At 46.9% G+C, this 21,671-nt stretch overlaps 1 protein-coding gene across 1 annotated transcript; it reads left to right on the forward strand.

The window, feature by feature from the left end:
* Positions 1-1,569: 1,569 nt before the first annotated feature.
* On the forward strand, positions 1,570-16,408 carry AHSG (alpha 2-HS glycoprotein). The gene is made up of 7 exons (XM_081190577.1): positions 1,570-1,848; positions 4,193-4,303; positions 7,760-7,844; positions 9,256-9,422; positions 11,347-11,457; positions 13,668-13,784; positions 15,468-16,408. Exons 1-7 carry the CDS (start codon positions 1,630-1,632, stop codon positions 15,720-15,722), a joined length of 1,065 nt encoding a protein of 354 aa, XP_081046703.1. The 5' UTR covers positions 1,570-1,629; the 3' UTR covers positions 15,723-16,408.
* The last annotated feature ends 5,263 nt before the right edge of the window (positions 16,409-21,671 follow it).

The raw sequence follows: 21,671 nt of genomic DNA on the forward strand, positions 1-21,671 counted from the left end.
CAGCTTCTGCCTTCTGGAAGAAGGTACAGGGTTATAAAGGCTAGGACTAGCCGCCTGAGAAACAGTTTCTATCCAAAAGCGATTTTGGTTTTAAACGCAGTGTAAGGTAGTCTTTATGTGAGTATATTATATTCAATTATGGGGTATCAGAGTTTTTAGGGGCTAACCAGGCTGGGATAGCAAGCTTGTTGGTTTTTGAATGTCTGTTGTAGATTTTTTCAATTTCGTTGTTCTGTATGGGACAATGGCAATAAAGATGATCGTATCGTATCACAGTGGCCAACCCGATGCCTGTGGGAAACCAGCAAGCAGCATTGTAGCGCAAGGGCAACTCTGACTTGCTGTGGTTTCTGGCAGCAGGAACTGACTGCTTTTACTGAAAGGGATGGTGCCACAGTGTTCATATTTGCATTGTTTTAATAAAGAAAAATCTATCAATGCTTATTGTTTTTATTATTGGTTCCCTCCCCCCCCCCCGGTTTTTAACTATTGTTATCTTTATCTGTAAGCTGCCTTGAGTCCCTGTCAGGGAAAATGTGAGGTATGAATAATGATATTATAATTGTTGGCTCGAATATGTTAAAATGGGTGTAAAATGAGATTTCCCTGGATGCTCAGGGTTTGGGCAAGTACTGTTTGGTGAGAGAATTCCAGCAGAAATCTAAAAGCACTAAAAAGCAGCAAAGTAAAACATGGAAATATAGGCTGTTAGACCTTTAAAATATGCCCTTTTGAGTTCCACATTTTCCCTCTTCCCCTAGCATCGAAAAGGACAACACATTTGGTAAGTTAAAAATGGTTTGGTTACAAACTCTCCAAAGGTCAGATTCATGTGCTTCTCCTTACAGCATTCAGGAAAAGTTGCACAGGCAGTAAAACTTGGCTTAGCTACAGTGGGAAAAGTTCCTAAATTATAGGAACTCAAGAATGGCTTCGGAGAGCCATGTGGCTGAGCTGCAGCAACCAGCTTAGGCTCTTCACCTGCCGAGCTTCTCAGGTAGACCGAGGGGGGACAACGGCTTGAATACCAAGTCCCTCCCAAGGTGAACTAAGCCTAGCAGGACAGATTACTCAGTGGTTTTAAGGGAGACATTTTGTGACAACAACAATAATAAATAGTTACACCTTGGCTGCGTGAACCCGTTTCCTGCTGGCAACAGACCAGTGCAGCCAAGGCAGGATCAAACCCTTCTGCCCATCAGATGATGTCACCAGTGATGTCACCTGATGGGCAGGTGGGTGTGGTTTGGGGAAATGGCAGGCCACACTGGACCCCCCCCGCCCCCGGGAGCTACAGCATAATTCTCCATAATGCCCTTTTAGTGTCTGGCAAATGGGACCAAAATGACGCTTTGAGATTTTTTGCCCATGCCATCTTCTTTCTAGCAAACTTTGCAATTTCCCCCTTATCTAAAAAACCTTTAACTCAATGTCCTGCACATATTTACTTTTCCCTTTCTGTTGTTTGCGGTCGCTTTTTTGGACCCAGAACAAATATTGCAGGCCTCCTCATGGGCCGAGGATGGGAGGCGGGGGCATCATCTTTGTATAAATGGGAGCTCTGCTGTGGCTCCTTCCACCCTTCCTTCCAGCACAACCCTCCTCCCTAGATCTTCTGCAGACGAAGCCATGACATCACTGGTAGCTCCAGTGCTCCTGGGTCTGATCGTGGGATGCATAGCAGATACAGCTGTACTCCTTCCCCTCCCTGAGGGAGAGTTTCCTGGTTGCGATGACGTTGAGACGGAGCACATGGCAGACTTCGCAGTGAAGTACATCAACGCAAAAAATAACCACGGGTACATGTACGCCCTAAACAGGATCAAGAAGGTCAAGATTCTCCCTCGGGTAAGTGCTTCCTGGCGGGTGGGGAGCAAGGTCATTCTCCAGATCACACGAGGTGTGAGTGAAGGCTATGTAAGATCTTCAACCCGTCCAATACCCTGCTTCAGAACAAAACCTTCATTATGAGGTTTCATCATCATAATAATCTTATTTTTTGCACCCCACTCACTTGACTGGGTTGCCCCAGCCACACCGGGCAGCTTCCAACATATAAAAACATAATAAAACATTAAACATTAAAAACTTCGCTATACAGTGGTACCTCAGGTTACAGATGCTTCAGGTTACAGATTCTGCTAACCCAGAAATAGTACCTCGGGTTAAGACCTCAGGATAAGAACAGAAATCACGCGGCAGCAGGAGGAGGCCCTATTAGCTAAAGTGATGCTTCAGGTTAAGAACAGTTTCAGGTTAAAAATGGACCTCCAGAATGAATTAAGTTCTTAACCCAGGGTACCACTGTACAGGTACAGGTTCAGATGTCTACTAAAGGTTGTATAGTTACTTATCTCCTTGGCTCGGGGGGTCGCATAACTCCATACCCTCCAACTTTTCTCCGATGAAAAAAGGGATGTCCTAAGGAAAAGCGAGACATTTAGGGATCAAATCAGAAACTGGGATGGCTTCTGTAAATCCGGGACTGTCCCTGGACACTGGGAGGGTCTGTGGGTGGCTTCCAAGAGATATAAAAACATAATAGAACATTACACATTAAAAAGCTTCCCTATACCGGGCTGCCTTCAGATGTCTTTTAATAGTTATATAGTTACTCATCTCCTTGACATCTGTAGGCAGGGCATTCCACAGGGCGGGGGCCATCACCGAGAAGTCCTTCTGCCTGGTTCCCTGTAACCTCACTTCTTGCAGTGAGGGAACCGCCAGAAGGCCCTCGGCGCTGGACCTGTGTCCAGGCTGAATGATGTGGGTGGGGACGCTCCTCCAAGTATACTGGGCTGAGGCCGTTTAGAGCTTCAAAAGTCAGCACCAGCACTTTGAATCGTTTATTCGATGTTGGTTTATTTCACTACCAACCTTCCACTGAGAAGCTATTGGGGTTCAGTCTACCCACACAGACAATGGAAGCTTTGGTGTGGATTGCACCTGGGCACGTCTTACTCAGTTGTTTAAAGGCATCCAAATGTCTTATTGTCCAGTGAGTGTCCCTATTGCATTTGGAAGATGCACATCTACCCAATTCTGAAGTTGTGCATGTCCTGAATGGCTCACCGAAAGTGTTGTGGGAATGAAGGGGTGGCAGTTATGCAGAGGAGACCCACTGAAATTAATTGTCCTAATTTACTCATGCACACTAGTTTCAAGAGGTGCCGGAATGCACCACGAATACCCGCCTTGTTTTCTTATAATGGCAATGGTGTCCGCCTGAGAGGTGTTGGAACTGAGTTCCGGCTGGAAAAAAAGCCCTCGATATAATTAGTTGTACTTAGCTGAACACCACTCAAAGTCTGCACCACTCTCCAGGAACATCCACTTGTTTGTTTGTTGCATTTATATACTGAGGGCTCCAGTCCCCACTCAGCCATGAAACTCACTGGGTGACCTTGGGCCAGTCAGTGCCTCTCAGCCAAACCTACCTTGCACAGTTGTTATGGGGATTAGATGAGGGGGTTAACCACATATGCCACCTTGAGCACTTTGGAGTAAAAGGTGGCGTAAAATGCAATAAATAAATAAATTAAACATAAGCTTCAAGAACAGGAAAGAAGCGAGCCAGGCTTCCAAGAAAGCTTCATAATGCCAGGAGTTCAGAGTAAGTCTCTACAGAAGCTCTCAGACCAGGAAACATTGATAGATTTCCCTTTCCGCTTCATCCTGCCCTCTTCTCTTTAAGGGAGCTGGAAGGAAGTACCAAAGGCAATGACATACCATTTTGAAGAAATTTCTGTTTTGGCACATCTGTTAAGAGGGGAACTGACACTGTGAAGCACTCTATGGATTAATAATAATAATAATAATAATAATAATAATAATAATAATAATAATAATAATAATTTATTATTTATACCCCGCCCATCTGGCTGAGTCTCCCCAGCCACTCAGGGCTGCTCCCAATCAAGTGTTAAAAACAGTACAGCATTAAATATTAAAAACTTCCCTGAACAGGGCTGCCTTCAGATGTCTTTTAAAGATAGGATAGCTGCTTAGGATAGCTGCTTATTTCCTTCACATCTGAAGGGAGGGTGTTCCACAGGGTGGGCGCCACTACCGAGAAGGCCCTCTGTCTGGTTCCCAGTGGGCCTTTTAGCTGTATGCTGGTTAAATAAATGTAAACAAGTTTTTTTTTAGTTTTTTTTAATCTACTAACCTTCTCTCATTTCCTCCTCCACAGAGGCCGTTTGGGAAGATAGCCTTTCTTGAGTTGGACTTATTGGAGACTGTGTGCCATGTGTCGAACCCACTGCCTGCTGAAAATTGTACTGTAAGGCCACAGACACAGCATGTGAGTTCCTGGACGTTTTGCTAACCTTGTGGAGAATTTAAACATGGATTCTTAGGTGCATGCATCATATCTTTATTCAAATTAATAGCAATAATAATAAAGGCATGTCAATACAGGCTGACTGCTTGGAACTCAACTGTCCTGCTCACCAGGACGGTGCTGATTTTAATTTTCAAAGTTGCACCCAACAAAAGTTTAATTTACACAGTAAGCCTTCATACTCAGGATCCCTTAACATTCTAAGGCATAACTTGCCTGAGCTATATAACCTCAACCAAGTCTCTTGATTGAGAGCGTAGGAAGTGCCTTTATGGATCAAATCAAGTTCCACTTACTCAACTACGCATTGCAAGGATTTGAGCAGGTACTAGGTCGTCCACAAGAACAACCGAGTTACAATTTAATGGACGACCAGCCGCTAAAGATTACCGTATTTTTCGCCCTATAGGATGCACCGGCCCATAGGACGCACCTATTTTTTGAGGGGGGAAATCAAAGGAAAAAATTTGATTTCCCCCCAGGTTTGCGCAGCCATCCCCAAGCTAGAAGAGGGAGACGGAGCACTTCGTCTCCCTCTTCTGCCTTCAGGGACAGCCTCCCAAGCCTCTGTGGGGCAGCGCACTGCGCTGCCCAGCAGAGGCTTTGCGCAACCATCCCAAGCTAGAAGAGGGAGATGGAGTGCTCCGTCTCCCTCTTCTGCCTTCAGGGACAGCTTGGCCCGCTATCCCCCGAGCTTGTGGGGCTGGCGGGGGGAGAAGCAGGCTTGCTTCTCCCCCCGCCAGCCTCCAGACCAGGTCAGGGAATAGCGGGATGGCGGCGCTCCGCCATCCCCCTATCCCCCGAGCTTGTGGGGCTGGCGGGGGGGGGGGGAGAAGCAGGCTTGCTTCTCCGCCTGCCAGCCTCCAGATCAGGTCGGGGAATAGGGGGATGGCGGAGCGCTGCCATCCCGCTATTCCCCGACCTGATCTGGAGGTTGTGGGGCTGGCGGGCGGGAGAAGCAGGCTTGCTTCTCCCACCCCCAGCCTCCAGATCAGGTTGGGGAATAGCAGGATGGCGGAGCGCTGCCATCCCGCTATTCCCCGACCTGATCTGGAGGTTGTGCGGCTGGTGGGGGGGAGAAGCAGGCTTGCTTCTCCCACCCCCAGCCTCCAGATCAGGTCGGGGAATAGCGGGATGGCGGCGCTTCGCCATCCCCCTATCCCCCGAGCTTGTGGGGCTGGCGGGGGGGGGGAGAGAAGCAGGCTTGCTTCTCCGCCTGCCAGCCTCCAGATCAGGTCGGGAAATAGGGGGATGGCGGAGCGCTGCCATCCCGCTATTACCCGACCTGATCTGGAGGTTGTGGGGCTGGTGGGGGGGGAGAAGCAGGCTTGCTTCTCCCCCCGCCAGCCTCCAGATCAGGTCGGGGAATAGCGGGGTGGCGGCTCTGCGCCTCTCCGCTGTCCCCAGCTTTTGGGTGCAGGCTGCTGCCCGCAAGCCTTGCGAGCCCGCGGGACATCCCGCCGGGCTTGCAAGACTTGGGATAGCTTCCTGAAGCCTGGAGAGCGAGAGGGGTCGGTGTGCACGGACCCCTCTCGCTCTCCAGGCTTCAGCGAAAGCCTGCATTCGCCCCATAGGACGCACCCAGATTTCCCCTTCATTTTTGGAGGGGGAAAAGTGCGTCTTATAGGGCGAAAAATACGGTAGTCTGATTCATTCCAGTGGAATTCAGCTAACCCTAACCTTTCCCAAACCTCAGCGGGTGATGATGTCCAACATTCATGGTCTGTGACTCAGTGATGGAGCCAGTGGTGGAGGAACCTTCTCCGGCACCCGGGGCAGGACGCCGATGGGCGGGGCGAATCACCTGGTGGCGCACACACGGCGTCCATATGGACTGTGCATGTGTGGCATCCCGTACGGAGTGCGCAAGCGCAGCAGCTCACGCGGTGTCTTTATGGGCTGCCGCTCTCACACACCATCCATACGGGTGTCCGTACAGACTGTCGCACAAGCGGCATCCCATACGGACTGTGCATGTGCGGCATCCCGTACGGAGTGCGCACGCACGGCAGCCCGTACAGACGCCCATATGGACAGTGTGCGAGAGCGGCAGCACCCATACTGACTGTGTGTGCCCTCTGGAGGGAGGCAGAGGCCATCTTATCACACACAACCCCCCAGAGTGGCACCCAGATCACCCTCTCTGCCCCCCACTTCATACACCCCTGGATGGAGCAGCTGTTTTGCATGCTGAGGGTTCTAGGTTCATGGAGTCACAGAACTGTAAAGTTGGAAGGGTCATCTAATCCAACCCCCTGCAGGAATATTTTGCCCAGTGTGGGGCTCGAACCTATGAACCAGAGATTAAGAGTCTCATGCTCTACCAGGTGAGCTATCCCAGACCTCCTAATTTTCCATCATCTCCTTGCCTGAAACCCTGGAGAGCCACTGCCTGCCCTTGTACACAGTAGTGAGATAGATAGACTGACTCTGCATAACCTATTCTGCCAAAATTTGAATTGACAGTGAAAGTTGATTGTGTTCGGGATCACAAACACATCCTAAAATAATAATAATAATAAAAATGCAACCTCCCAAAACCTAAATATTTGCCACACATAAAAGCCTTAGTGTTTGAATCTGTGGTCTCAGATTTAAAATCTGGACTCCTTTGAATTATATGGTACGTCGTCTAAGTTCTATTTCAACTGGTCAAAGTACGAGACAGAAACTCAGTAATTCAAATCTATCTCATTATTTCTAGAACGGCATCTTTTCCCACTTTAACTATTCGTGGAAGTTGTTCTGTGGCTCCTTTGTTTATAATTGTCAACTGCATTGGCAATTCTGGTAGCTTATTACAATTTTCTTTAGCGTGAGCCTACCAGCCTGAAGGACTTGTCATGCAAGTTCAACAGATGGATTAAAAAAAATATATTAAAAAATGTGTTGACTAATATCAACAATGTGGCTAGAGAAGCAAACAGAAAAATGATCATGGTGCAGTCTTGTAATGAAGTCTACCCAAGTCCACCACGCATCCAATATAAATGGTTAATTGTGTATTTCTGTGCACAATAAACTGGCTATATTAGTCACCGGAGCACCAGGATAGCCTGAAGGTATGGGGAGCATTATTCCAGTTTGCAAAAACTTCCCAGTTTGCTTACCTCGAGGCATTTCTTACCCACCACAGGCGACCAGGGCAGTGACTGCTTGCTAGGCTGAGTTTTGGTCCCTTTGGGGTTCACCGTCTGGGAGACGCATAGTCTTGGCCCACCAGGCATTCCCCAGATATTTTGGACCAGAGCTTCCGACAGTCCTTGTCAACACAGCGAACGGACGTTGAGGTCCAAAACATTGCCAAACAGGTCAGCGTAGGCCGATGTACAAGGTGTACAGTGATGTACAATGCTGCGGAACTGGGTTTTGCTCCCATCATAACCAGCCCATAATCCTCTTCCTTTGAACCGCTAGGCTGTTGAAGGAGACTGCGACATCAAACTCCTCATTTTGAATGGAGCCTACAAAGTGCTGTCTAGCAAATGCCACTCTACTCCAGGTAATCTCTTATGCTGCTTTGCAGTCCTCGGTCACCAGGGCTGAGAAATAGGGGGTCAGTGACCCACACTCCAACTCACCCCATTTACCATGACTCTCCCCAGGGCACACCTCTCCCCAGCCCGGTTTGGCACATCCCTTGAGTCGTTCTGCCTGGCCTAGGGATATGCCCTGCCTCTCAAATGCCTTCCATGTGGCCTCATGAAGGGTTCCCAGAAGGCACCGCTAGCTTGAAGAAGGTTCTCCACCTCAATCTAAGTTAGAGAGAGAGAGAGCAGCTGCAGGTGGGGCAATGAGAACCAGTAGCACAATGTGGGGGGCGGTGTTAACCCTTTCTCAGCCCTAGTGAGCACCACTCTTTCGCAGGTGTTGTTTGCCCCTGAGACATCTGGGGCTCCCCCCCCTACAGACTTTGTAGCACAAGATTAAACCCTTGCTCTGTGAGATGTGGATTTGATCCTGACTGGACGTCGCCACACCTGGCGCTCTTAAAAACAACAACGTACATCCATCAGGTGTGTCCTGTGGCCCTCAGTCCACCTGTGTGCTGAATCTTTGTCTGGAAGGCACGTCCTGGCATGCACATGAACGAGGGATAGAGAACGTGTGGCTCTCCAGATACTGTTGGACTCCAGATCCCATCACCCCCTGCCAGCCTGGACAATAGCCAAATATCAACATCTGGAGAGGAGCCACAGGCTCCCTGTTCTTGATATAAACATGAAGGGACCACACAGCTCTTATAATGGGTTGGTAGGTCTTTTTCTGTTTCCTCTCAGTGTCTCGTTCTCCCAGTCTTGAGTTCACTTCTCCACATTTCCAAATGAGTTTGCCAATTGGTTTTTCTTTTCTTTTTTTAACCCTCAGGAAAATTGCCCAGCATTATTCTTCTGACACGCACATTTTCTGTGCAATTTTGCATAAAATACACACAACAACAACATATTATTTGTACCCTGCGCATGTGACTGGGTTGCTCCCGCCACGTTGGGTGGCTTCCAACATAATATAAAAACACACTGAAAACTTCCTGGTACAGATGTCTATGAAAAATTGTGTAGTCATTTATCTCTTTGACCTCTGATGAGAAGGTGCTCCACTACCGAGAAGGCCCTCTGCCTGGTTCCCTGTAACTTCACCTCTCGCAGTGAGGGAACTGTCAGAAGGCCCTTGGAGGTGGACCTCGGTATTTGCAGAGCCATCGTGAGTTCTTGGAGGAAGAGCAAAATAAAAATAGAATAAATTCCTTAAATGTTCATTTCTTAAGTTTCTGCCAACACAAAATGGCTGCAACAGCCTATGTCAGCAACTGATCAGCTATCCTAAACCTTTTGGACCAGCCAGCATCAAAACATTACTCACTTAAATAAATAAATAAAAACAACCTGTACTTTTCTCTTTTTCTTCCTTAGATTCAGTTGAAGATATTATCAATGTTTGCCCTGATTGTAACCCTTTGTCACAACTGGATGACCCTAAGTTGAAGGAGGCAGCTAATTCTGGGCTTGCCAAGTTCAACGCTGAAAATGCCAATGGAACCCACTACCAGCTCCTTGAGCTTTCAAGAGGGTTTACCTCAGTAAGTATTCAGACAGGGCCACTAGCAGTGCTGCCTTATTACAGAGAGAGTAAAGAGCAGGGATGTCTGAAGACATTGTTCAGTCCACATGTTTAAGCGAGGCAAGCTGATCTGCACTTCTAGTACTGATGCACAGATCAAAACGACCTTGACAGATTAGAGAACTGGGCAAAAACAAACAAGATGAATTTTAACAGGGAGAAATGTAAAGTATTGCACTTGGGCAAAAAAAATGAGAGGCACAAATACAAGATGGGTGACACCTGGCTTGAGAGCAGTACATGTGAAAAGGATCTAGGAGTCTTGGTTGACCACAAACTTGACATGAGCCAACAGTGTGACGCGGCAGCTAAAAAAGCCAATGCAATTCTGGGCTGCATCAATAGGAGTATAGCATCTAGATCAAGGGAAGTAATAGTGCCACTGTATTCTGCTCTGGTCAGACCTCACCTGGAGTACTGTGTCCAGTTCTGGGCACCACAGTTCAAGAAGGACACTGACAAACTGGAACGTGTCCAGAGGAGGGCAACCAAAATGGTCAAAGGCCTGGAAACGATGCCTTATGAGGAACGGCTAAGGGAGCTGGGCATGTTTAGCCTGGAGAAGAGGAGGTTAAGGGGTGATATGATAGCCATGTTCAAATATATAAAAGGATGTCACATAGAGGAGGGAGAAAGGTTGTTTTCTGCTGCTCCAGAGAAGCGGACACGGAGCAATGGATCCAAACTACAAGAAAGAAGATTCCACCTAAACATTAGGAAGAACTTCCTGACAGTAAGAGCTGTTTGACAGTGGAATTTGCTGCCAAGGAGTGTGGTGGAGTCTCCTACTTTGGAGGTCTTTAAGCAGAGGCTTGACAACCATATGTCAGGAGTGCTCTGATGGTGTTTCCTGCTTGGCAGGGGGTTGGACTCGATGGCCCTTGTGGTCTCTTCCAACTCTAGGATTCTATGATTCTATGATTCTATGAAATGCAGTTATCCCTTCTACTTTTGCTCTTTCAGATTTTTGCAACATAATTCTTGGCTCCCAAATGGTCCATTCTGGTGTGCAGGTTTCATTCTGGCGGTCCACGCCGTCTGTAGTTGGAGGAGGGAGACAAAATATCCATTGCATTCAATATTCAAATCCATTTTTAATTTCATTTTTATTACTCCTTCTTCTGAATTGCATTGCATTTAGCCTAGTGCATGTCAATCACCATGACGGGCAGACAATTATGAAGACCATCAGCAAGTTTCAGTTGATCAGGCAAGGGCAGAGAGAATTTGGGCACAACAGATCAAAAACAAAACCAAGCAACACCAATTAATTAAAAAGTAGTAACGGCAAGCTTATCCTCTAAAATAAATAGTCCAAACAAGAGTGTTGGACTAAGAGCATTTTTGCTGGCCGCAAATAGTGAGCAGTGAAGGGTCAAGGCATATCTTTCTTGGAAAGATGGTCCAAATGTGGGGGGGCCATGGCAGAGAAGGCCCTGCTTCCAGTGCCCACTCACTTTACCTCCAACCGTGAAGGGACCTGGAGAAGGGAACATCTGGAGAGAAGTGGTTCCTGATATACCCTGGTCCCAAGGTGCTCGGGGATTAAAAGTCCAGTCCAGCGCTTTGAACTGAGTCCGGAACAAAGCGGCAGGCAGTGAAACGGATCAAGGATGTGTGTGTGAAGTGATATGCTACCAGCTCCACTAAAAATGCGGGTTCCCCACAGCTGCTCTGAGCCTAACCTCCATTGGAAAGAAGGACTGGTCTGAGTTGCTAGAAGGCAGCTTCATAGGCTGGGTTGGTGGGAGGGAGTGGAAACTGAACAAAAGTGCCCCAGCGTTGCAAATGTCCATTTATATCATTAATATTCTGTATGACTCTTTCTGCTCAGTTGCGGCATTTGAGAGAGACAGCTAAAATGTTCCTTATTATGTTCCCAGCATATGCCTCTAGGTACACACGTGGAGTTTGCAATTGCTGCCACTAACTGCTCAAGGCAACAAGCCCAAGACCCTGCAGAACACTGCCACGTGGCGACAGATGAGCATGCGGTAAGTGGATGGGATCCCAATTAATTCAGTGCAGATTCCAGGACTGGTAACGTCTGTGGTCAAATGAGGCCTGCCAGCCCTTCTGCATTGCGGGGGCCCTGTGCCTTTAAGAAAGCATATGAAAAATGAAGTCCACACATTTCTGACCTCCATGGCTACAAGTCCCTCTCTCTATAGAAAAATACATATATAAACTCGAAGATTTCTAGACTTCAGGTCTAGAAATGCCTGTTTTTCACAAGTGAAAGTGATTTAAATCTGGCCCATGTTCACAAGCGAGTTGCTAGCTCTGCCAGACTTCAAATCGCCAGACCCTGGAAGTTTGCATTGGGTTCCTCAGGATTTGGGTTCCTCAGGATTTCATACCCTCCAACATTTCTCCGATGAAAATAGGGACGTCCCATTCCACAGTGATAATTTTATTATTTATACCCCACCTATCTGACTGGGTCTCCCCAGTCACTCTGGGTGACGTCTAACATGTATAAACACATATTAAAACATTAAACATTAAGACACTTCCCCATACTGGACTGCTTTGTGTACATTTCATTGGTTAGAACAGCATGCTGTTACTGGTTTCAGCTGTCTCCTAAAGGTTGTGTAGTTACTTAGGGTTGCCATATTTCAAAAAGTAAAAACCAGGACACCCCAAAGTTGTTGAGCTTTTTGAAGGAAACCACCAGAATTCTTGAGCCAAAAAAACCCACAGTTTTTGGGTTGACTTCTCTAAGATCCAGGACAAAGAGCCGCCTTTCGGAAATTCCCCCCGGACATCAATTCTGCCTTTGAAATCCCAGTAATGTCCAGGAAAATCTGGACGTGTGGCAGCCCTGTAGTTACTCATCTCCTTGGCTCAGGGATTGCATAACTCCATACCTTCCAACATTTCTACGATGAAAATAGGGACGTCCTAAGGAAATGCAGGACATTCCAGGATCAAATCAGAAACTGGGGTGCATCTATAAATCTGGTGACCTTTTTAACTGTACATTCAACCTGATACGCTTGCGCAGAGCTTGCAAGGAGGATAGACTTTATTGAGCATTCCTTCTGTGTGGTTTTTTAAGGTGAGGTCATGTGCATTCATCCTGATATTTATTTGCTTACAGGATATTTATATGCCTTGCCATGAATCATTTGTTCACCCCAAGGATTTCAACACATTTCCACTTTCCTAACTGCAAAACAATATGTTTTATTTCTTGGCAGCAAAGAACTTCAATTTACTTTTAAATTGCACAAATCTAATTAACAGTGGAATTGCCTGCAGAGTACTGGCAGTTTTGAGTCATCCCTGATCACCTGATGTCAGTCTTGTGTGGTCTTTCAGAATGTTGGACCACAATCCCCACAGTTCACTTACATATTCTATCTGTAAATAATTTTTATTAATTTTCAATTATTAAAATCCAATAACAGCCACATTTTTTCAATATCAAATTACAATTCCCACCCAAATATAGATCAATTATACGGCCAATTATACATTTCGAATGACTTCCCATGTGCTGGGTTTCGGGGTGTAAAGTTCTTATTTCTTTCTGCTTCCGAAATCTTAGTTAATCCAATTACATTCAGTCCTGATCTTAGTCCCTTATCAACAGCTACTGATTTCTTGACCTCCATTCATGCTGAGATATTCAATTTAAAAAAAATTTCCACGAAAACAGTTTTGTATCCTGTAAATTCCCTGTGTGAGATGTTTATTTTCCCATTTGTTTCTTCATTGTTCTAATTAGATCACTTACATATTCTAATTTACAAAGTCGAGAAGGCATTCTTCACACCTGTTCATAATTATTAATTTGCAGTGCCTACTTGCTCCCCATCAGTGATGTAGAATGCAAGACCAACTACGCTTGCATACCCCACTGAACTTTATTATGTCCCTAGAGTAAAGGTCAACAGGTCTGGGACTTGTCTACAGGTGGGTGGGTGACCTCACTGGGAATAACATGAAAACCGTCTTAACTTCCATGATGGAAAAAAGGCAGTATATAAACCTACATAAGTAAAACGGTTTTACTCACATCTTCAGATGCCACTCTAGTCGATCGATTCCCACACTTTTTGGATGGTTTATGTGAGGAAGATGGGAATGAATGGAATTTTCTACACCATGCTGCCTGGCTGAGATGAAGTATTTTCTTTTCGGACGTCCCTGTGGGGATGTCTTAACTGCTCTCTCTTTCTTCCTCCTTATCAAGCGTAATGGGTTTTGCAAGGCATCCGTTTTTCAGTTGCCTCCTGTTCCTGTTCTTGGTGGTGAGCCCATTCCACCTGCAGAGGATATCACCCTAGATTGTGCTTTATATGATCACCAGGTAGGTGCAATTTTTAAACATGGTTTTCAGCAATTCACACACAGAGAGAATTCACAACCGGTTGCTTGCTCTGAGGTTCACTGGGGAGGGTCTGATGGTGTACATGAAAGCTAGTTTGGAAACCAAAGCCCTTTGGGACTTGAAGCACGACCACTTCTCCTCTTGCACCAAATCCTGTAGCACCCAGACTTTGAATGTTTCTAATTATTTGGCCTTCCCCAATTGGCTCCCGTTACCTTTCCACCCACCCACTTTTCCAGAGAAGCATCCTGACCCAGCTCCTCCCAAGGCCAACTTCCCTGCTTCCCTGCAGAACAATTAAGGGATTCTTCATCCCTAGAGCTAAAGAGGCTGCTATCCACGCCCCTGTTGCAGTCCTGCTGCACCCCTTTCCTAGCACTCATGGCATTGCTAGGTACTTAGACTCGGGGCATTGGTCTGCGGCACAAATCTGCATGAAACTTGCTTGTGCATGTGTCTATGTCTCTGTGCATGCCTTGGTAGCTCGGTTGGTGGAGCATGAGACTCTTAATCTCAGAGTTGTGGGTTCAAGACCCATGTTGGGCAAAAGATTCCTGCATTACTATGGGTTGGACTAGATGACCCTTGTCAACTCTAAAATTTTATGATTCTATGAATTAAGGTAGGTGATGGGTCATTATTTAGCACCATTGTTCTCAGCTGCCCTATAATCCAAGAAAGATGCATTAGTTGAAAAGGCGGGGAAGGGGGAGGAGATACAAGGGCCCACCCCAAAAGACCGCCTGGGCCACCTTAAGCAACAGAATTACCTGCCATACATAGGAAGAGGTCCTTTCATCAGCACTAATACCGGCTGGTTTATTTATTTCAGTGAACCATTGTCATTTTTAAATTAGGTTGTTCATCTAGATTTACCTTTGTGAAAGAGGTCTAATTTGCTGGCCGGGAACCCAGACACAACAGAGGACTTTTAATGGCTCAACAGAAGTGGCGATTTCACCATGCTGGTGACCAAAGCTCGTCCTGTTAATGGTGAAGGATTTCTGCCTCCTGCTCATCCTTCTGTAGGGCCGTGGGGCTGTGCATTGGGGAGAAACACAAGCCGTATAGATCTCTGGGTATGTCTCCTAGGATTGCCACCTTTCCTCTGGCAAAATACAGGGCAGGGGAGGGCAGAATGGTTAGGGGACGACTCCCCCCCCCCATCTGCTGCTGAAGTGACTTCAAAGCAATTCATTACAATCTTTCGCATCCTACCAGAATGGTCCCTCTACAATTTGTCACTCACACACACACACAAATTTGTAAATCTGTCTGTGCTTGGCTACCCAGAGCTTAATTACATGACCTTCCCCACACCTTTCAAACACTTGCATTTGGAGAGAATCCCTAACTTGGCACACACACACAGAGAGAGAGAGAGAGAGAGAGAGGGAGAGAGAGAGAGAGGGAGATGAAGACCTGAAATACAGGACCTGGCATTTTACATCGACAATCCTGTATTTTACAGGGCAGGTGGCAACCCTAATATCTCCCATGCCCTCTTTGTTTATGGGAGTGGATGGGGAAAGTCATTGCACCTCATGAGATTTGCACCTGCTCAGAGCTTCAAGCTGAGTGGTCTGTATATTATTTATTCATTTATTTGGACTGTGTTCTGACTAGCACCAGCAGACTGGACATAATGGTTTTCTTTTCTAGGCTGGCGGTTCCCATTTCATCAAGCATTACATGTATCATCTTGGGAAGAACATCCCTTCCCCTGGAACTGGCCGCAGGGTCCTTGACCTCATCCATTCGCACAACGACACGCACGCATCCCATGAATCTCACTCTGCCGAAGCTCCAGCCGTCGCGGCAGCAAAGCCTGTCGTCAAGAGAGAGGTGGAAGATGTGGCACTCCCAGTGCTTGTGCTACAATTATGCCCAGGGAGGATTCGCCACTTTAAGATATAGGAGAGCCTGATAGAAACTATGGGAGCTGCCCAGTCAATGAAATTCCTTTGTATATTCTCCCAAGCCTGAACTCACATTCTTGCAGCAAAATAGTGATAATTTCTCTCTCTCACACATATCCCCCCTAAAAGCCAAGCCTGTCCTAAGAAAGGCTGTGAGTATTGTGTCAGCCTGCTTTCTACCTGCGCAGATTTTGGTGCTTCTGACAGATCCTGCATCTTCTAGCTTCCCTGCTATCTTTAGTTTCTGCCTCCTTTAGACAGATGCAAGGTGGAAAACAAGGACTCCGTGCTTGGTGGAAAACTCAGGGGCAGGAGGGGCAGTATTAGGGTGGGGCTTCTGTCCTGTGTGTCATTCCTTGTCCCTCCCCTTGATGGGTGGCAGAAGCAGGATCAGTTGTGCAAATTACATAACAATTTGCTAATCTGCATACTCTACTATTCAGCTAACAGATTCATGGCACTCTTGGGTGGAGAAGCAGGTGTGGTTTGGGGTGTTTCTCCTTTCAAAAGGGAAGAATATACACAGCACCGGACAGAAGGGACCGCAGTGATATTACTGTTCTTTCCTTCCCCGGTGTCCAAAATTGCAGTGCTACATTATGGAGACCGTGCTGGAAAATGCATATTCTAACAATATGCAAACCAAAACAAAGGTGCTTCCAAAATAAAACACGAAACTCAAAACGCTCCTCGCCTTTTTTCCGCTTCTAAACTCCCATCAACCCTGAGCCAGTGTGGCATTTGCCACGGATGGTGGGAGATTCAGTTAGGCAACATCTGGTGGGCCAGATGTTTCCCTCTCCCGATATAAAGGCTTGAACATACTGTGGCATGTACCCCAATATCCAAGCGAAAGGAAACTCCTGGGTTCAGTTTCCTTGGAATGAAGGTCAACAGAGACTGTAGTGTCTTTAGGGTATGTGGTTTTATTTACACATACAGTGGTACCTCTAGTTGCGGACACGATCCGTTCTGAAAAGTCTGCAACTAGAGTGGCGCTTCTGCGCAAGCGCAGAGCGCAATAGAGCACTTCTGTGCATGTGTGAAGTGTGCAGAACGTTTCTGCACATGCACGAAGCATGCAGGATGCTTCAGCGCATGCACGCGCAGTGAAACCCGGAAGTATACACTTCCGGGTTTGCCGGGTTTGCAAGCCAAAAAGACGCAACATGAACCTAACGCAACATGAGGTATGACTGTAAATACAATCTAGGATGGAGGGGCACACAGTATTAACACTCCAACAGGTCTTGCCTCCCTGTTGGATTTCTAGGAAGGCCCCAAGCCACAGCTCTGAGTCCAGCAGCGAGCAAGACAAGCCTGTCTCCCAGCTTCCAGTATCTGCCCAAAACTCTCTTCACACACAGCCCCGCTTCGCCCATTCTTACCGCAGCTAGACTAGTGACTGGGAGTAGCCACCAGAACCATATAACACTGGTCCTAAAGGATCTCCACCGTTTCCAAGCACAATAATTCAAAGTGTTGGTGCTGACCTTTAAAGCCCTTAACGGCCTCGGCCCACTATACCTGAACGAGCATCTCCCCCACCATCACTCAGCCTGGACACTGAGGTCCACTTCCAAGGGTCTTCTGGCAGTTCCCTCACAGCGAAAAGTGAAGTTACAGGAAACCAGGAAAAGGGCCTTCTCGGTAGTGGCACCCACCCTGTGGAATGCTTTCCCATCAGATCTCAAGGAGATAAAGAACTAAAAAACTTTTAGAAGACACCTGAAGGCAGCTCTGAATTGAAAAGATTTTAATGTTTGATGGTTTATTATGTTTTTATATGTGCTGTAAGCCACCAACCAGTTGGGTGGGGTGTAAATAATAAAATGATGATGCTGATGCTGATATGGCATCCAGCCAGGTGAGGTGGGTAAAGGCCTACCCATATGTCTTATGGCAACAGGGCAGCCTCTTTGGACATGTAAATGGTGGTACTTAATAAGCCAGCCGAGGCCATTACCTTAACAAAGGAATTGGTTCGGCTGGTTCATTTCCTCTTATACATTCTAACCTCAGCTATTCAGGATCACAGGTTTCGAAGGGACCCACGAGTATCATCCACACTGACCTCCAAACCTTTAACATTATTATGCAGATTTTTTTGGGGGGGGGTCATTAGTCATCCAATTACCACCCGTTCTCGAATCTTCCATTCCTGGGTAAGGTGATTGAGAGAGCGGTTGCTGAACAGCTTGGTAGGTTTCTGGATGAAACATCTGCTTTGGATCCATTCCAGTCCGGCTTCCGCGCTGGTCATGGGACCGAGACGGCTCTGGTCGCCCTAACAGATGATCTCCGCAGGCAGCTGGATCGAGGCAGGTCGGGGCTGCTGATTCTTCTAGATCTGTCAGCAGCCTTTGACATGGTCGATCACGAACTCCTGGACCACCGCCTTGCCGACGTGGGGATCCAGGGCACAGTCCTTCAATGGCTGCGCTCGTTTCTCTCTGGTCGGGGACAGAGGGTGGCGCTTGGGGGGGAATTGTCATCGCGCCACTCCTTGGTGTGTGGAGTGCCTCAGGGTGCGATTCTCTCCCTGATGCTTTTTAACATCTTTATGCGCCCCCTCGCCCAGCTTGTCCAGAGTTTTGGGCTGGGTTGCCATCAGTATGCTGATGACACCCAACTCTATCTGTTGATGGATGGCCATCCTGACTCGGCCCCAGACACACTGACCAGATGTCTGGAAGCTGTGGCTGGATGGTTACGTGGGAGCCGGTTGAAGTTAAATCCTTCGAAGACAGAGGTCCTCTGGCTAGGGCGGGACGATATGGGATCGAGGGGGCAACTCCCATCTCTTGTGGGGGTGCAATTAGTGCCAGCACCGTCCGTTAAGAGTTTGGGTGTAATCTTCGATACCTCCCTCTCTATGGAGGCGCAGATTACAGCTATAACAAAGGCGGCATTTTTTCATCTCCACCAAGCTAAGCAGTTGGCCCCTTATCTCTCTTGCCCTGACCTAGCCACTGTGATCCATGCGACGGTCACCTCCAGACTGGATTATTGTAACTTGCTCTACGTGGGGCTGCCCTTCAGACTGACCCAGAAACTCCAGCGGGTGCAGAATGCCGCAGCAAGACTCCTTACGGGGTCTTCGCTGCGAGATCACATTCATCCGGTACTATACCAGCTGCACTGGCTCCCGGTGGAGTACAGGATCAGGTTTAAGGTTCTGGTTTCAACCTTTAAAGCCCTATACGGCCTAGGACCCTCGTACCTACGGGACCGCCTCTCCTGGTATGCCCCACAGAGAAACCTACGGTCTGCAAATAATAACACCCTCAAGGTCCCAGGCCTCAGAGAGGTTAGGCTGGCCTCAACTAGAGCCAGGGCCTTCTCGGCTGCGGCTCCAATCTGGTGGAATGCTCTGTCACAAGAGACTAGGGCCCTGCGGGACCTGACATCTTTCCACAGGGCCTGCAAGACAGAGTTGTTCCGCCAGGCCTTTGGTCAGGGCGCAGCCTGACTCCCTCCTCTGGCAACCTGCACAGAATTTTGTTTAATTGGTTGCCATCAATTTGACTTAATTAATTTTTATAATGAAATATTTTTAGATTGTGTGACTATTTGACTGATTATTTGATTGTTGTTAGCCGCCCTGAGCCCGGCTTCGGCTGGGGAGGGCGGGATATAAATAAAATTTATTATTATTATTGTTGTTGTTATTATTATTATTATTATTATTATTATTATTATTATTATTATTATTATTTAGGGCAGTCTTCTCCAATGGGCAGTGCCTCCCCAAGATTTCACCTAACTCTGTTGCCAGAAGATGCTATGAACTGAATTTGTTTAGTTAAAAAAAGAAACACTTTGCAACCTGCCTATTATTATTTTTTGAAAGAAATTACATTTTGTATAAACGATATTGATAAAAAGTTGCACACTTAGTCAGGAAGAACCAGCTGCATAAATATAAGATGAGGGACACCTGGCTTTCCAGCAGTACATGTGAAAAGAATCTCAGGGAGTTGGTGGACCAGAAGCTTAACATGGGTAAGCATTGTGACACAGCAGCAAAAAAAGGCTCATGCTATAGTAGGCTGCAGCAACAGAAGTATAGTGTCCAGATCAAGGGAAGTCGTAGTACCACTCTATTTTGCCTAAACAGACACAACGGAAGGGAAGTGGACCAGAAAGGCAGAGGAAGAAGATCTGTGCTTCAGGGCCAGAACAAGGAGGTGAACTTACATAGTATTGATATGGCCAGGTTGATCTTCTTTTGCTGATGTTCTTGCTTGAATCGCAGTTGGTAGTCCTTGTTCCTTTGGTCAATAGATGGAGCAAGAATGACCTTTCCCCCTTATTTCTGCAGCACAACAGCACTTGGAACAGAATGTACTTTTTGGGGGAAGGAGGGAAGAGAGCTCCCTGCCGCTGCTGATGTCCACCCAATTTCCAAGGAATGTTCAGCAGCAGTAGGAAAAAATCCCCCTCCCTCAAGGGGAGGGAATAAGGGCCCCAGTTCTCGGGCTACAGCTCTAGACTGCCCTGTTCCAAAGGCTGCAAGCCCATTTGTATAATTGGGCAGATAACTGCTCAAGTAACATCAGGGGCAGGTAAACAACTTTTATGTACCTGAGAGTATGTAAAACAAACACACGTAGGATTTGGGTAAATAAACCTTTTTAGAATTGCAATGTAAAAAAAAAAAAAAAAGTTTGGATTTGATATCCCGCTTTATCACTACCCTAAGGAGTATCAAAGCGGCTAAGATTCTCCTTTCCCTTCCTCCCCCACAACAAACACTCTGAGGTGAGTGGGGCTGAGAGACTTCAGAGAAGTGTGACTAGCCCAAGGTCACCCAGCAGCTGCATGTGGAGGAGCGGGGAAGCGAACCCGGTTCACCAGATTATGAGTCTACTACTCTTAGCCACTACACAACACTGGCTCTCCAGTGTGGTCTTTCTCTGTTTTTTTGGTCTTCCTCTCTTTTTTGGTCACATTTCCAACATTAAAATTGGGAAATGATTTGCTGGTTATTAACATGGCCAGATGTTTTCAGCAGAATTCAGCTGGTTTAAAGTGAAGGTAACAGCCTTTGATGTAGCTGGGAGTAAGCAAAACAAAAATGCCTAAGATTTGAGCAGAGCATGAGCCTCTTAACCTCAGCGTCATGGGTTTGTGAGCCCCATGTTGGGCAAAAGATGCCTGCATTGAAGAGGGTTGGACTGTTACCCTACAAAGGGGGGTCTGGAAGTACGCTGGTCCTCTTTAGCCAAATAAAGGCAGCAGCATCGTGGAAAGAGTTCGTATTTATTGCGGGCCACAGCGAGAATAAATGATCCAGAGGAATTCTCCAAATTCTGGACCCCGAATACAAAATTGAAGACACTTTTATAACAATTGCATGCGGGATCACCTCATGCATGATCCTTTTCAGCAATATGATTGGATAACAGAACACATGGACAGCTTGTGGACGCTTAAAACAAATTTCACCGGTCAGAACAGCCTGCTCCTAATTGCTATGGCAATGGGTATCTTTAAGCAACGGTCACACAAAATGTGCCTTTTTTCTGCTATCTGCTACATGAAGACTTGCATGGGTCAGGAGAATTTATGGTTCTTCTGCAGAAGGCCAGCGAGCTCTTGACATGTTTTACTGACCTGATAAGGTGAAGTGAGAGGCCCATGGTGGGTGCAGTCTCAGCAAAAGACAGAGAGCATTGGTGTGCTTGGTTCTGACATACTTCCTGGGCTGCAACATCTACCTGGGTCCACGACATCTCCCTGGGTCCCATCTACCTGGGTCCCAGATCATGACACCCACATATCAGAGATGACTCCCATGGTCCCTTCTAACTACACAGTTCTGTGGTTCTAGATAGTCTGGCAGTGATAATTAACATCACTTTTAGGTGTGGCAAACAGTGTTTTCCTCCCATTCTTGCCACCATCTCCCACTGAGATTCAAATTATTAATAATAATAATAAT

The sequence above is a fragment of the Podarcis bocagei genome, assembly GCF_964188305.1.
Source record: "Podarcis bocagei genome assembly, chromosome: 4".
In the NCBI taxonomy this organism is placed as follows: domain Eukaryota; kingdom Metazoa; phylum Chordata; class Lepidosauria; order Squamata; family Lacertidae; genus Podarcis; species Podarcis bocagei.